Source organism: Bombina bombina, chromosome 1 (genome assembly GCF_027579735.1).
Source record: "Bombina bombina isolate aBomBom1 chromosome 1, aBomBom1.pri, whole genome shotgun sequence".
In the NCBI taxonomy this organism is placed as follows: Eukaryota; Metazoa; Chordata; class Amphibia; order Anura; family Bombinatoridae; genus Bombina; species Bombina bombina.
In genome coordinates, this window is record NC_069499.1 from 1,536,320,343 (window position 1) to 1,536,337,870 (window position 17,528).

The 17,528-nt window shown below is 35.2% G+C and overlaps 1 protein-coding gene across 1 annotated transcript in view; it reads left to right on the plus strand.

Annotated features, from left to right (window-relative positions):
* The first annotated feature begins 287 nt into the window (after nucleotides 1-287).
* Nucleotides 288-17,528, plus strand: part of LOC128654585 (myosin-4-like) — a 192,927-nt gene continuing 175,686 nt past the window's right edge. The window contains exons 1-3 of the mRNA XM_053708583.1: nucleotides 288-491; nucleotides 13,355-13,498; nucleotides 15,827-15,983. Of these exons, the coding sequence (XP_053564558.1) occupies nucleotides 288-491; nucleotides 13,355-13,498; nucleotides 15,827-15,983 (505 nt within the window). The remainder of the gene's footprint in view (nucleotides 492-13,354; nucleotides 13,499-15,826; nucleotides 15,984-17,528) is intronic.

The following is a 17,528-nucleotide window of genomic DNA, read 5'->3' on the forward strand; positions in this document are numbered from 1 at the left end:
GTGAACTGCTGGTGCAATGCCACCCCCTGCAGATTGGCGGCCAATCGGCCGCTAGCAGGGGGTGCCAATCAACCCGATCGTATTCGATCGGGTTGATTTTTGTCCGCTGCCTCAGAGCAGGCGGACAACTTATGGAGCAGCGGTCTCATAATTTCTTGATAACGTCATACGGAGCTTGATAAATATGCCCCAATATGAACAAATAGTCATTGTGATTGCTGTAAATTTGCTATTTTAAGCACAGACTTATAAGCACATTTTTGTTTTGTTTTAGGAAAGTTGTAAACATGAGCGGTGACAGAGAAATGATGATTTTTGGACAGGCTGCACAGTTTCTGCGTAAGTCAGAGAAAGAGCGAATTGAAGCTCAAAACCAGCAATTTGATGCCAAAACCTTCTGCTATGTTGTGGATAGCAAAGAATTGTATGTGAAAGGAATTATCCAGAGCAAAGATGGGAAGAACGTCACTGTCAAAACAGGGGGAGGAAATGTAAGTAGAATCTGTAAGGTAGCTGTATTATTCTAACCAATGTCAAAAATGTTTCTTTTTTTTATATTTTCTTATGTTTTCATAGTTTACGGAAATTATCAGAACGTGCTTACACTAAAGCACATTGCTTTGCATTCATACATTGCGCATTGGTTGGGCTTGTAATAAGCAGCCTTGGGTGACATTGGAGTGATAAAATAATTCTTCCCCTTGACATCTGTTCTATCATTTAAATGTTTCTTTAGAACCATTGTTATTTCAGCGTATTAAAATCTCAAGATTCTCTAAAGACAAATCTTACCTTTATCTTTAAATTCCTGTATGCAAAGGCGAGGTGCATAATTTACAATATTGTACTCAATAAAAAAGTTTACTGAGAGTGCAATATGAGCATCATAATTAATGTAATAGAGATGAAAACCCTTTATCCAAACTGTGTGGGACTGGAAAAAGTTAATATTACAGAATAGTTTGGATTTTTGAATATTTGAATCTGTAAAATGGGACAATTTGGAAAGGGGATGGGACCAAGTTTAAACAACAATATCTTATGCCATTAAGGTAATATTTACATGTAATAATACAGCTAAATTAGATAGTTTTATATCATTTTTTAAGGGAGATGAAACCCAATTGTTTTCTTTCATGATTCAGATAGAGAAAACTATTTTTAAAAAGTATCCAAATGACTTCTATTATCAAATTTGTGTCACTCTCATGTTATTTGTTGAACAGATATCTAGATAGGTAGCGTGCGCATGTCTGGAGTACTACATGACAGGAAATAGTGCTGCCATCTAGTGCTCTTGCTAAGGTATAGCGTTGCTGCAAAACGTCTGCCATATAATGCTGCAGACACGTGCACGCTCCGGAACTTAATTTCCCCCAAGAAAGGGAAGAAAATCTCATAATAGAAGTAAACTGTAAAGTTGTTAAAAATGAAATGCTGAGTCATGAAAGAAAAAATTGTATTATATCTAAAATATAATACAATGCTAAAATTGTAACCAAGAGTATAAGATCCTATTGCAAAATTAACCTTGCAGCCTTCTTGAGTTGGCTGAACAGGGATGTTCCTTTGGCAAATTTAAAGTTCTCTCATAGATCTCATAATACTCTCTAAATATGATGCACCCAGAGGTCTCACGGTTTGTTGAAAATAAAGTGATCGCTCTCATAGATCTCATAATACTCTCTAAATATGATGCACCCAGAGTTCTCACGGTTTGTTGAAAATAAAGTGATCGCTCTCATAGATCTCATAATACTCTCTAAATATGATGCACCCGGAGGTCTCACGGTTTGTTAATAAAGTGATCGCTCTCATAGATCTCATAATACTCTCTAAATATGATGCACCCAGAGGTCTCACGGTTTGTTGAAAATAAAGTGATCGCTCTCATAGATCTCATAATACTCTCTAAATATGATGCACCCGGAGGTCTCACGGTTTGTTAATAAAGTGATCGCTCTCATAGATCTCATAATACTCTCTAAATATGATGCACCCGGAGGTCTCACGGTTTGTTAATAAAGTGATCGCTCTCATAGATCTCATAATACTCTCTAAATATGATGCACCCGGAGGTCTCACGGTTTGTTAATAAAGTGATCGCTCTCATAGATCTCATAATACTCTCTAAATATGAAACACCTGGAGGTCTCACGGTTTGTTAAAAATAAAGTGATCGCTCTCATAGATCTCATAATACTCTCTAAATATGATGCACCCGGAGGTCTCACGGTTTGTTAAAAATAAAGTGATCGCTCTCATAGATCTCATAATACTCTCTAAATATGATGCACCCAGAGGTCTCACGGTTTGTTGAAAATAAAGTGATCGCTCTCATAGATCTCATAATACTCTCTAAATATGATGCACCCGGAGGTCTCACGGTTTGTTAATAAAGTGATCGCTCTCATAGATCTCATAATACTCTCTAAATATGATACACCCGGAGGTCTCACGGTTTGTTGAAAATAAAGTGATCGCTCTCATAGATCTCATAATAGTCTCTAAATATGATACACCCGGAGGTCTCACGGTTTGTTGAAAATAAAGTGATCGCTCTCATAGATCTCATAATACTCTCTAAATATGATACACCCGGAGGTCTCACGGTTTGTTGAAAATAAAGTGATCGCGGTTTTTGCTAGAATGATTACCACGTCCTTAGAGCTCTAGTTAACTGTTAAAATATTGCACACATTAGTTATTATAAAGGCTCAAAGATATGAGATCTCAGGTGGAAAGGGTTTTAACCTAGAGACACATACATATACATCTCTAAAGAGTGTGTGTACATATGTATTTATATGTGTGTATATGTATTTACAAACACATATACACATATAAACAAATAAATACATATGTAGACATATATAGAAATATATACAAGTGCATTAGAACACTTTGCATTTATGTAGATGAAAACATGTAAAATCATATTTATATAATATTTATATTTAATAAAGTGTATTTGCTGTAAATATTTCATATTACAATCTTCTGTACATAGGGGAATATGTTCTCAGTATTTATATATATATATATATATATATATATATATATATATATATATATATATATATCTGTATATATCTGTATATATCTATACCTATATATAATCATGTAGGTGATTGTATGTATGTATGTATGTATGTATATATATATATATACATATATATATATATATATATATATATATATATATATATATATATATATATATATATATATATATGTATGTATAGATATAGTTATAGAGATTGTACCAAAATAATATCATATATATATATATATATATATAAATATGTATTTATGAATAAATATAACATATTTTATGTGAAGAACATTGGAATGTGATACATTCATATTTTCATGTTGGGTTAGCGCACATGAGAAAATGTGATCAGGTTTGCATCAGTTTGGTGTTCCACTTTTTTTCATTGATTCTATGGGGAAAACGTGCATACAATATTCTAAGTTTTACTTTTTGCGCTCATCGGGTTAGTGCACAACCAAAAACAGTTTACTTTCAACTCATAATACAAGTGCAACCCGATGCGTGCAAAAAAATTTAACTTTTAGCACAGTTAATGCTAGAGCGGGAGCATTAATTAGCGCTCCACTTATAATCTGGCCAACAATGCATTCATTTAACAATCAGAAATGTATATGAAAAAAGAAGCAAACACAAGTTAAAGTAGACTGAAAACAGAGTTATTTGATTTGTATTTGCTTCAAAAATAATGTTGTAATTAGTCTTGGGTAATCCCTGCCACATTCACTGTCCCCTGTAATATTCTGCGTTCTGGAGAACTTCATTGCTTTCTATGGTGGGCAGCTCTTTACTTGCGAGAAATTCTAGAATCATTTGTTTTTTTGTTTTTAGAGAATTAAGTGAAGTCTGCCCATGCGAGGGTCAACAGGGAATTACTCCATGTTGGATATTTCAAGAGAATTAGATCTATACATTGGTTTTTAGGAGTATTACAAATTCAAATAACAAGATCAAATATTCAAGTGATACATTATATAGAGAGAAATTAACAGCTGTTTTAAAGAAAAGAGAAAATTAAATTGTATGCAAACATTTAACATTCATTTAGAAGGAATGAATGAGCCCACCATTAATTATTTTTTATTTTATGTCCGGAAACATTTGCTCATCTCTAGTAATAGGTAGGCATGAGCATATATAGGGTATCTCGCTGAAGAAGATGGCTGCTCACGGCATTCGACAATTTTCAGATTTGGATTTCAGCTTGTAAAAGTTCATCACACTAAAATCTATGTAAATCCAGATCTTAGTATATTACACTTTCAAACAAATAAATTCAGCTCTGAAAATAGCCGAATGCTGCATTCTGAGACATCCGAAACCTCTCAATACAAATATGTAGTAATTAGTGGGGGGTGGGAGACAGCAGAAACTCCAAATCAAGGTGGTATAAAACAATCGATTTATTGCACATATAAAAAATATGCTTTTTGCAAGAAGTGAAAATATATCAAATGCTGCATAAGCATCCAAAAAACTCCAATCAATTATCGTCAGAGTTCAACAGCCTTAACCTGTTTACGACCAGCAACATGTGTCAAACAACCGGCTGATACGGAGGCCTGGACAGTCCAAAAATCTTAACGCGTTTTTCGCCAGGTAACGTCCGGGCTTTCTCAAAAAATGCTTACAAAGGTGCAAAGGAGTGAACTTTTATACCCCTGTGCTACCTTTTGAAATAAGTAACCATGGTAATTTACTCAGACTGCCATGCATTATGTGTTCAGTACCGATCTACTTCTTGTCAAATACATATGTTAAAAAACTAATTAAAAACGGCATTATTTAAAGAAGACATAAAGAAACATAATAATAAAAACACTTATAAATACAATCAGAATATTGGCACAATAAAAGAAATAAAGGAGAAAAAAATAGATTTCATCATTATAAAATAAATTTCTACTGATATAATAAAATACTGCTGTTATAAAATACCGACGCATACCATATTAGAAAACATTACCAGAGATAAAAAAGCTAAATATTACCAGAGATAAAAAGCTAAATATATACAAATGCTCATTAAACCTTTTTCTGATCTTACGTTTGGTTCTTCCTACATAAATCAGTTCACATTTGTAAAACTGGTTTTGAGAATCATACTGCTAGATTACGAGTTGTGCGTTAGGGCAAAAAAGCAGCGTTAAGAGTTCCTAACGCTGCTTTTTTACACCCGCTGGTATTACGAGTCTTGCAGGTTTAGGGGCACTGCACACTTCTTTGGCCTTACCTCAAAACGACTTACGTAAACTTCGTAAAGTCTTTTTTCTATGGGACTTCCATAGAGCTGATATATGATACAAGTCTTTCCTGGGAGGCCAAAAAGTGAGCGGTACACCCTACCCTGTCAAGAGTCCTAACGCATTTAAACGTCAGTAGTTAAGAGTTTTATGGTACAACGCCGTAGCATAAAACTCATAACTAAAGTGCTAAAAAGTACACTAACACCCATAAACTACCTATTAACCCCTAAACCGAGGCCCTCCCACATTGCAAATACTAAAATAAAAATTTTAACCCCAATCTGCCGCTCCGGACACCGCCGCCACCTACATTATATGTATGAACCCCTAATCTGCAGCCCCCAACATTGCCAACACCTACATTATATTTATTAACCCATAATCTGCTGCCCACAATGTCGCTGCCACCTACTTACACTTATTAACCCCTAATCTGCCACACCCAACGCCGCCGCCACTATAATAAACATATTAACCCCTAAACCGGCGCACTCCCACCTCACAACCATTAGTTAAATATTATGAACCCCTAATCTGCCGGCCCTAACATCGCCGCCACCTACCTACATTTATTAACCCCTAATCTGCCACCCCCAATGTCGCCGCCACTATATTAAAGTTATTAACCTCTAAACCTGTCTAACCCTAAACCTAACACCCCCTAACTTAAATATAATTTAAATAAATCTAAATAAATATTACTATCATTAACTAAATTATTCCTATTTAAAACTAAATACTTACCTATAAAATAAACCCTAAGCTAGCTACAATATAACTAATAGTTACATTGTAGCTAGCTTAGGATTTATTTTTATTTTACAGGCAAGTTTGTATTTATTTTAACTAGGTAGAATAGTTATTAAATAGTTATTAACTATTTAATAACTACCTAGTTAAAATAAAGACAAATTTACCTGTAAAATAAAACCTAACCTAAGTTACACTAACACCTAACACTACACTATAAATAAATAAATTAACTAAATTAAATACAATTACCTACATTAAGTTAAATTAGCTAAAGTACAAAAACAAACAAACACTAAATTACAGAAAATAATAAACAAATTACAGAAATTTAAACTAATTACACCTAATCTAATAGCCCTATTAAAATTAAAAAGCCCCCCAAAATAAAAAAAACCCTAGCCTAAACTAAACTACCAATAGCCCTTAAAAGGGCCTTTTGCAGGGCATTGCCCCAAAGTAATCAGCTCTTTTACCTGTAAAAAAAAATACAAACAATCCCCCCAACAGTAAAACCCACCACCCACACAACCAGCCCCCCAAATAAAATACTAGCTAATAAAACCTAAGCTCCCCATTGCCCTGAAAAGGGCATTTGGATGGGCATTGCCCTTAAAAGGGCAGTTCTTTTGCCACCCAAACCCTAATCTAAAAAATAAAACCCACCCAATACACCCTTAAAAAAACCTAACACTAACCCCCTGAAGATCAACTTACTGGGAGACATCTTCATCCAGGCCGGGTGAAGTGGTCCTCCAGACGGGCAGAAGTCTTCATCCAGACGGCATCTTCTATCTTCATCCATCCGGCGCTGAGCGGGTCCATCTTCAAGACATCCGACGCGAAGCATCCTCTTCATCTGATGACTAAAACAGAATGAAGGTACCTTTAAGTGATGTCATCCAAGATGGCGTCCCTTAGATTCTGATTGGCTGATAGAATTCTATCAGCCAATTGGAATTAAGGTTGACAAAATCCTATTGGCTGATGCATGATGCATTGGCTGATGATTGGATCAGCGAATAGGATTGAACTTCAATCCTTTTGGCTGATTGCATCAGCCAATAGGATTTTTTCAACCTTAATTCTATCAGCCAATCGGAATCTAAGGGACGCAATCTTGGATGACGTCACATAAAGGTACCTTCATTCTGTTTTAGTCGTCGGATGAAGAGGATGCTCCGCGTCGGATGTCTTGAAGATGGACCTGCTCTGCGCCGGATGGATGAAGATAGAAGATGCCGTCTGGAGGACCACTTCTGCCCAGCTTGGATGCAGACTTCTGCCCGTCTGGAGGACCACTTCGCCCGGCTTGGATGAAGACGTCTACCGGTAAGTCGATCTTCAGGGGGTTAGTGTTAGGTTTTTTTTAAGGGTGTATTGGGTGGGTTTTATTTTTTAGATTAGGGTTTGGATGGCAAAAGAGCTAACTGCCCATTTAAGGGCAATGCCCATCCAAATGCCCTTTTCAGGACAATGGGGAGCTTAGGTTTTTTTAGCTAGTATTTTATTTGGGGGGTTGGTTGTATGGGTGGTGGGTTTTACTGTTGGGGGGGTTGTTTGTATTTTTTTTTTTTACAGGTAAAAGAGCTGATTACTTTGGGAAATGCCCCACAAAAAGGCCCTTTTAAGGGCTATTGGTAGTTTAGTTTAGGCTAGGTTTTTTTTTTACTTTGGGGGGGCTTTTTATTTTAATAGGGCTATTAGATTAGGTGTAATTAGTTTAATTTTCTGTAATTTGTTTATTATTTTCTGTAATTTAGTGTTTGTTTGTTTTTTGTACTTTAGCTAATTAATTTAATTTAGGTAATTGTATTTAATTAAGTTAATTTATTTAATTATAGTGTAGTGTTAGGTGTTAGTGTAACTTAGGTTAGGTTTTATTTTACAGGTAAATTTGTCTTTATTTTAACTAGGTAGTAATTAAATAGTTTATAACTATTTAATAACTATTCTACCTAGTTAAAATAAATACAAACTTGCCTGTAAAATAAAAATAATTCCTAAGCTAGCTACAATGTAACTATTAGATATATTGTAGCTACCTTAGGGTTTATTTTATAGGTAAGTATTTAGTTTTAAATAGGAATAATTTAGTTAATGATAGTAATATTTATTTCGATTTATTTAAATTATATTTAAGTTAGGGGGTGTTAGGTTTACGGTTAGACTTAGGTTTTGGGATTAATAACTTCAATATAGTGGCGGCGACATTGGGGGCAGCAGATTAGAGGTTAATAAATGTAGGTAGGTGGCGGCGATGTTAGGGCCGGCAGATTTGGGGTTAATACTATTTAACTAATGTTTGGGAGGTGGGAGTGCAGCGGTTTAGGGGTTAATATGTTTATTATAGTGGTGGCGACGTTGGAGGCGGCAGATTAGGGGTTAATAAGTGTAGGTAGGTGGCGGCGACATTGGGGGCTGCAGATTAGGGGTTAATAAATATAATGTAGGTGTCGGCAATGTTGGGGGCAGAAGATTAGGGGTTCATAAGTATAATGTAGGTGGCAGCAGTGTCCGGAGCGGCAGATTAGGGGTTAATAATTAGAATGTAGGTGTCGGCGATGTCGGGGGCGGCAGATTAAGGTTTAATAAGTGTAAGATTAGGGGTGTTTACACTCGGGGTTCATGTTAGGGTGTTAGGTGTAAACATAAATTTTATTTCCCCATAGGAATCAATGGGGCTGCGTTAAGGATTTTTGACGCTGCTTTTTTGCAGGTGTTAGACTTTTTTTCAGCCGGCTCTCCCCGTTGATTCCTATGGGGAAACCGTGCACAAGCACGTTACACCAGCTCACCGCTGACTTAAGCAGCACTGGTATTGGAGTGCGGTAATGAGCAAAATTTTGCTCAATGCTCACTTCTAGTCTTGTAACGACGGGTTTCTGAAAACTCGTAATACCAGCGCTGTAGGTAAGTGAGCGGTGAGGGAAAACTGCTTGTTAGCACCGCACAGCCTCTAACGCAAAACCCGTAATCTAGGTGCTTGTGTGCCATAATCAATTTAAAACAATACTTGGTGGGGACATCAGTGGAATAAGCCACACGAGATAGACTTAGAGTACTTCAGCAAAAAGAGACAGAATGGATCTATAAATTAAAAAGTCTCTGTCCAAAAGGAAAAAAAATTAGACCTAGACGTACAAGCTTTCCTATAAAACAAGTGTAAATAAGTGTGTAAACAAATGTGTGTAATCTTTGTTCACAAAATATTTAGCTTTTTATCTCTGGTAATATTTAGCTTTTTATCTCTGGTAATGTTTTCTAATATGGTATACGTCGGTATTTTTATAACATCAGTATTTTATAAAATCAGTAGCAATTTAGATTATAATGATGAAATCTATTTTTTCTCCTTTATTTCTTTTATTGTGACAATATTCTAATTGTACTTGTATTTATAAGTGTTTTTATAATTATGTTTGTTTATGTCTTCTTTAAATAATGCCGTTATTAATCGTTTTTTTAAAATATGTTTTTGACACAAAGTAGAACGGTCTTGAACACATAATGCATGGCAGTCTGAGTAAATTCAACTCTGGCGAAAATTGATTGAAGGAGTTCTTTGGACGCTTATGCAGCATTTGATATATTTTCACTTCTTGTAAACTTCTTACCTCTGGTAAGCATATTTTTTATATGTGCAATAAATTGATTGTTTTATAACACCTTGATTTGGAGTTTGCACTGTCTCCCACCCTCCACTTGTGTACACCTGCAGTATACCTTCATATGGACAAGAGACCCATATGATTTTGTACAGCGGCATCTCTATGGAAAAGGTGCTCTACTATTAACACCTCCTTCTACATATTGAGGACTGTTGGGAAAATCACCTGGGACAAACAGGTTTATCATACTTGAGTCTTTGAAGATTAGCCCCTGCTTTTGGTGACTATAATGTTGGATACTTTGTTGAGCAGTTTTTATCTGTTAAGTATATGCGTTACGCTCCATACAGTGATATAAATATCTGTATTAGTGATGTCCTGAACTGTTCGCCCGCGAACGGTTCACGGCGAACATAGCTTGTTCGCGTTTGCGGCTGTGGGCGAACACATGCGATGTTTGATCCGCCCCCTATGTGTAATCATTGAGGAAACTTTGACCCTGTATGTCACAGCCTTCTGACACATTAGAGCCAATCAACATCAGACACTCCCTCACAGACCCTCCCAGCTTCTTGGCAGCAGCCATTTTAGACTCATAACGACCTTGCTTTGTTAGTGAGAGGACGTGTTGTTGTTGTGCTGCTGACATTATAGGGAAATACATAGCTAGGCTAGTGTATTTAGTGTCCACTACAGTCCAGAAGGACTCATCTCATCTCTGCTGCAAGGACAGCACCCCAAAAAGCCCTTTTTAGGGCTATAATTCCAGCCGTTTTTTTTTTCTTCGTATTTTTATTAGCATTTGCCTGGCTTTCAGCCTGTGTGTAAGGCTCACATCATATGCTGTTGCTGTGATTAGTGCCACCACTGATATCTGCCTAACAACATTAGTTTAAATTTAACCAACAAAAATTTGAAATTATTTTGCTAGTGTAATTTATTTTCATTTTCTATCAGGCCTGTGTCACACAGCATATACTCTGGTTCATTGCTCTGTGCCAGCTACCAGTGGTCATATCCGCTTATAACATTATTTTAAATTTAAAAAAAAACTTTAAAATCATTTTGCTAGTGTAATCTAATTACATTTTCTATCAGGCCTGTGTCTGTCTGGCTCACACAGCATATACTTATATATATACATATATTTTTTTTCAGTCTTTTGGTTAATTGCTCTGTGCCAGGCAGCCACCACTCAGATCTGCTTCACCTTATTATAAATTTAAAAAAAAAAAACTTTTACATTTTTTTGTTAGTGTAATCTAATATAATTTTCTATCAGGCCTGTGTGTTTTGCTGACTTACAGAGCATACTGTGTTTAATTGCTGCCCTCCCTAGTCTATGAGCCACGACTCATATGTGTTTAACCTTTTTTTAAATTCCCCCCCCAAAAAAAAACTTTAAATCATTTTTCTAGTGTAATCTAATTGTATTTTCTATCAGGCGTGTGTGTATCTGACTTACACAGCCTACTGTTTTTAATAGCTGCCCTTCCAAGGCTATCAGCCACGACTCATATGTGCTTAACCTTTTACTTTAAATTCCCCCAAAAAATCTTTAAATCATTATGCTAGTGTAATCTAATTTTATTTTCAATCAGGCCTGTGTCTAACTGTCTATCTGACTTACAGAGCATACTGTTGTTAATTGCTGCCCTACGTAGCAGCCAGCCAGTGCCACCACTCATATGTGCACTGCTTAACATTATTTTAATATTAAAATATAAACTTTTAAATTATTTTGCTAGTGTAATCTAACTTAATTTTCTATCAGGCCTGTGTTTTTCTCACTTACACAGCATACTGTGTTAAATTGCTGCCCTACCTACCAGCCACGACTCATATCTGCTAGCCTGTGCGCCAGGCCCAACTAGCCAATTAGTGCCACCAATTATAGTTGTTGTAACAGTATTGAAAACATTGTAAATCATCACTTTTTTTACTTTGAATCTGCAGTCTAGTAGTGCCATTGAATTGCAGTTCCCTCCTGCCTGCCAGACTGTGTGCCAGGCCCAACTACCCAATTAGTGCCACAAATCATAGTTGTTGTAACAGTATTGTTAATATTTAAAATTAAACATTGTTCGATTGTGAATCATCATTTTGCTTGTGCCATTGAATTGCACTTTCCTCCTGCCTGCCAGCCTGTGTGCCAGGCCCAACTAGCCAATTAGTGGCACCAATCATATTTCTTGTAACAGCATATAAAAAATTTTAAATCCTAATTTTTTTGACTGTAAATCTTCAGTCTCCTAGTGCCATTGAATTGCAGTTTCCTCCTGCCTGCCAGCCTGTGTGCCAGGCCCAACTAGCCAATTAGTGCCACCAATCATAGTTGTTGTAACAGTATTGTTAATCTTTAAAATTAAACATTATTCGATTGTGAATCATCAGTTTGCTTGTGCCATTGAATTGCACTATCCTCCTGCCTGCCAGCCTGTGTGCCAGGCCCAACTAGGCAATTAGTGCCACCAATCATAGTTGTTTTAACAGTATTGAAAAAATTATAAATCATCACTTTTTTTACTGTGAATCTGCAGTATAGTAGTGCCATTGAATTGCATTTCCCTCCTGCCTGCCAGCCTGTGTGGCAGGCCCAACTAGCCAATTAGTGCCACCAATCATAGTTGTTATAACAGTATATAAAAAATTTTAAATCATCACTTTTTTGACTGTGAATCTGCAGTCTAGTCTAGTAGTGCCATTGAATTGCAGTTCCCTCCTGCCTGCCAGCCTGTGTGCCAGGCCGACTTGCCAACTAGTTACACCAATCATAGTTGTTGTAACAGTATTGTTAATCTTTAAAAGTAAAAAATTGTTCGCTTGTGAATCATCAGTTTGCTCGTGCCATTGAATTGCACTTTCCTCCTGCCTGACAGCCTGTGTGCCAGGCCCAACTAGCCAATTAGTTTCAGCAATCATATTTCTTGTAACAGTATAGAAAAAATTTAAAATCATAAGTTTTTTGACTGCAAATCTTCAGTCTCCTAGTGCCATTAAATTGCAGTTCCTCCTGCCTGGCAGCACGTTATTGCAAACAATTTGGGAATATTAGGTGATTTAGGCCCTTTATGGGTTAAAAGCAGACTCTGCATAAACTATGTAATTTTCCATGGGAGTTTTGCCAGGGATCCCCCTCCAGCATGCCACAGTCCCGGTGTTAGTCCACTTGAAACAACTTTTCCATCACTATTGTGGCCAGAAAGAGTCCTTGTAGGTTTTAAAGTTCGCCTGCCTATTGAAGTCAATGGTGGTTTGCGCGGTTCGCCGGTTCGCGAACAATACCGGAAGTTCGAGTCCGCTGTTCGCAAACCGAAATTTTTAGGTTTGCGACATCACTAATCTGTATCTGCTGATTTTGCTGATTCAATATTTGTTTATTTATATTAATTTAAAAATTATGCAGATACATTTTTCATTAGACTCATACACATGCAAACAGTAAAATGGCTTTTTGTTGCAAATTCCTTATTGCCTAATAATAGCTTTTATAAATGTGGGCGGTGATTATTTTTTTATTTGTAATTTATTGTACCAGATTATATTTAATGAAATTTAAATCTTTAGTAATTTCATATGTACTTCTTTGTGTCTATGATTATTATTGTCTAATGATGTTATTGTGAACTACTTTCAAACAACCTGATTAACACTTATATTGTTTACTTATAAATATTCCTTCTATGCTATAGGTTGTTACTGTGAAGGAAGACGATGTGTATCCTATGAATCCTCCTAAATTTGATAAACTTGAAGACATGGCATTACTTACTCACCTTAATGAGCCATCTGTCTTGTATAATCTGAAGGAGCGGTATGCAGCCTGGATGATCTATGTAAGCACAACCCAATAGCCAAAGCACAAATGTAAAATATTAGGGCTGATAACATTAAGTTCACAAATCATCAATGGATAAAAATATTTGGAGTAAAAAAAATAAATAGATCTTGCTATAACTTTCAACTGGAACATGACCAGGTGTTTACCAAAAAACCTGGACAAATGCTAACTTTATAGTAAATGGGAGACACATGCTGCAATAGCTTGAATTTAATGGCAAATATTAGTTATCGCCAACCATAAACAAATAATATATAGCAAACCTTGGAACATTATGGATAGATTGTTATAAAGAAATATATTTGAGTTACAGATACAAACCTCACACATACAAGGAACAAGTGGTAACATCAAGTCATCTATAAATATTATTACAAAAATATTTAGTTTTCTCATACCATACATTTTAGGGCTAGCTTACAAGTGAAGCGCTTAATTATTGGGTTCCCGCAAATGGGCAAATGTGCTTGTTTGCGGGAACACCAAAAATAACTAGCTATTACAAGTGGCTTATTATTGCTATCACAAGCGCTCAGTATTAATTAGCGCTCAGAAAATTATCCAGAAATCCAATCTCTGGTAAATTTTCTAAAAGTTCGCCAAATGCCCTCAAAATAGAGGGCATTATAGTTTTTTATTAAAAAATATCTAGCATTTTTTTTTTAATAAAAAGAAAAAAACTGCACTAGGCATTTAAAGTAGGTGTAAAGTGCCTTTACATTGCGGCCTATGGTAACTGTGTGTTCCCAGTAAATATATATGTATATGCTTATAAACATATATATTTATCTGTTAATATGTGTATATACACATATTAACAGATAAATATATTATGTATATAATCATATACATATATATTTAAAAAGACTGCCCATCGTTGTGCGACTTATCATTTTGCTGTGCGAGGTTCTGATGCCATCTCTGCCAGCAGAATGAGGCTCCCATTGGAGCCTACGGAAGCGCATTGCACCACACTTGTAATACCAGTGCACATTAGAGTGCGCTGGTATTACAAAGTGGAGTGCAAATATCACTATTTAGCGATCCACTTGTAATCTGGCTCCAACTGATAAAAGGGACACTAAACCCACATTTTTTTTTCTTTAATGATTCAGATAGAGCATGCAATTTTAAGCAGCTTTCTAATTTATTCCTATTATCAAATGTTCTTCGTTCTCCTGCTATCTTTATTTAAAAAGCTGGAATGTAAAGCTTAATGTATCTTGAATGTGCTTCCTCAATAAAGAATACATTTACCATTTGTCATTATCAGTAATCATCCTTTGTCTGTAAACTCTATGGTGTAGATTTATTAAATGTCGGACAGATATGATCTACTGTAGCAGATCATGTCCGCCAGACATTGCTAAATGCTGACAGCATACGCTGTCAGCATTTATCATTGCACAAGCATTTCTAGTTAAATGCTTGTGCAATGCTGCCCCCTGCACATTCGTGGCCAATAGCCCGCTAGCAGGGGGTGTCAATCATCCCGATCATATCCGATCGGTATGATTGCTGTCCGCCACTTCAGAGGTGGCGGATGAGTTCAGGAGCAACTTCTTAACTTTTATTTCCGGCGAGCATAAAGGCTCGCACGGAAACAGTTGCATTCGCAGTTTAATAAATATACCCCTATGTTTGAATTCAGACCCTTTAATTAGAAACATTTTAATAGTAGCAGTTGAACAAGCACCATTTAATGAAAGAGAAAAGGCTCTGATCAGGTTAAATAATGTGTATGTGTGTTTGTTTTAATATTCAGAAGAATTAGCAAAAATGAAACATTTTATAGAACTGATTGACAAAGATTTTTTTTTAAATGTTGTGCCTTTATGGGGGCTATTGATGAAAATCAAGCTGTTTAGTTTATTGAACTTTTTCAAGTTGAAGGTAAATTAATATACCTACAACATTATGAGCTGTTATATCAAGCAGCAAACCTTGCTGTAAGTTGCTAATAAACCATTAAAATATTGAGGAACATTCCAGGACATTGGATAATAAAGCCAAAAATCACCACAAAAAGTAGTTGCAGTTTTTCATGAAACAGAACAGATTATCAAAACATATATATCAGTATGTGCATCATTTGTTATGACATCTGTGTTTTCAGTTAGTTGTATGTTTATAACAATCCCTATATTTTAGGTTGATTTATAGTTCTATGCTATCATAATAGAGAAAAAAATGATATAGCTAAATATATAAGATCTTACCCTGGACCCATAAGGTGTGATTATCTATTTATTGATATTCCTAAAAAAAACACTACAATAATGGGAAAGCATTTCAAATATTTATTTTTCTTCTATTGGGCCAGACTTACTCGGGACTATTTTGTGTTACTGTAAACCCCTACAAGTCGCTGCCAGTGTACAACCCTGAGGTGGTTAATGCGTACAGAGGCAAGAAGCGCATGGAGACTCCACCTCACATCTTTTCCATCTCTGACAACGCCTATCAATTCATGTTGACTGGTAAGGCCATGGCGAATGCATGTACGTAAGTAATACACAGATTGGTGAGACTAAAAATTACATGTGTATGGTTGGTTAGACAAAAAAGTGTAAGTGTATAAATAGGTAGACCGGTATATGAATTTATAGACAGAGATATGTATGGCTGGTTAGAAAAACAGATGTATATGTATGTATGGGTAGACCAGTATATGAATGGATAGAAAGATATGTGTATGGTTGAAATAGAGCTATTTAATAGAAACAGTCAAGCATATGACTGGACAAATAACTTAAATGGAAAGATTTAAGAAAGGTACATGGCTCAACAGATAGCAAAGTAACTGAGAGGTCCATCCATGTTATATAAAATGGTTTGGTAAATATATGGGAGGATAGACCAGTAGGTGAACAAACAGTAAGAGTAGATAACAGTAAGTAGATACAAGGTCATTACAGAGGTAAAAAGTATATTAATATAACTGTGTTGATTGAGCAAAACTGGGGAATGGGTAAAAAAATGAATTATCTATCTTTTTAAATACAAATTCTGTAAACTGTCCCTTTAAGAATGGATGGATATGTGTACAGAGGGATAGATAGGAATGTAAAATGTGTGTGATTCGTATCAGGGTTTAGTGCACATGAAGAATTGCTAACTTCAATGCGTTATTGAAATATTAAATATCAAATATTAAAATATATTAATAAAAAATATTAAATAGTATTAAACATACTGTAACATATTCTAAACAATCCCTAAAATATATCTATAATTTTTAATCATTTTAATAAATATTTTTGAATATTTTGGGGTAGATTACAAGTACAGCTCAAATTAACAAACCCCCTTGAGTGTTAATTACATTAGTAAGTAACATTTTTGCACTCGTCGGGTTGCTCTCATATTGTTTGAGTTTAAAGTAAAAATCTGAAGTTAGAATATCGCGTTTATGTTCACGTATTCCCCCATAGGAGTCAAGGGAGGAAAAAAGTGGGAAAAAAAAACATCCCACTCTCGCGCAAACACAATCGTTTTTTCTCATTTGTGATAAACCAACATGAAAATATGAATATTTCACATTCCAATGTTCTGTACACACAAGAATATGTTCTATTTATTTATAAATACATATTTCTACATGTTTCTGATGGTAGTTTGGTACAACATATATCTATAACTATATATACATGATTTTATATATATATATATATATATATATATACATACACACACACATATACTGTATATAGGAATATCTATTTAGAAATACTTAGAACATATTCTGCAGTACATTTTCAGAACAAGTGCAGAACATTCAAATATGAAAAAATGACCGTAAATACATAGTTAAATACATAGTAAAAACCTTTATTAAATATGAATATAATAATATATATAATATATATAATATGCTTTCTCATGTTTTCATCTTCTTAATGTTAAAGGGCTCCAATGCACTTATATATTTATGTCTAGATATGTCTAGATATTTATTTATGTGTTTAAATACAAATATACACATATATACACACAAATACATACACACACATATTTAGACATGT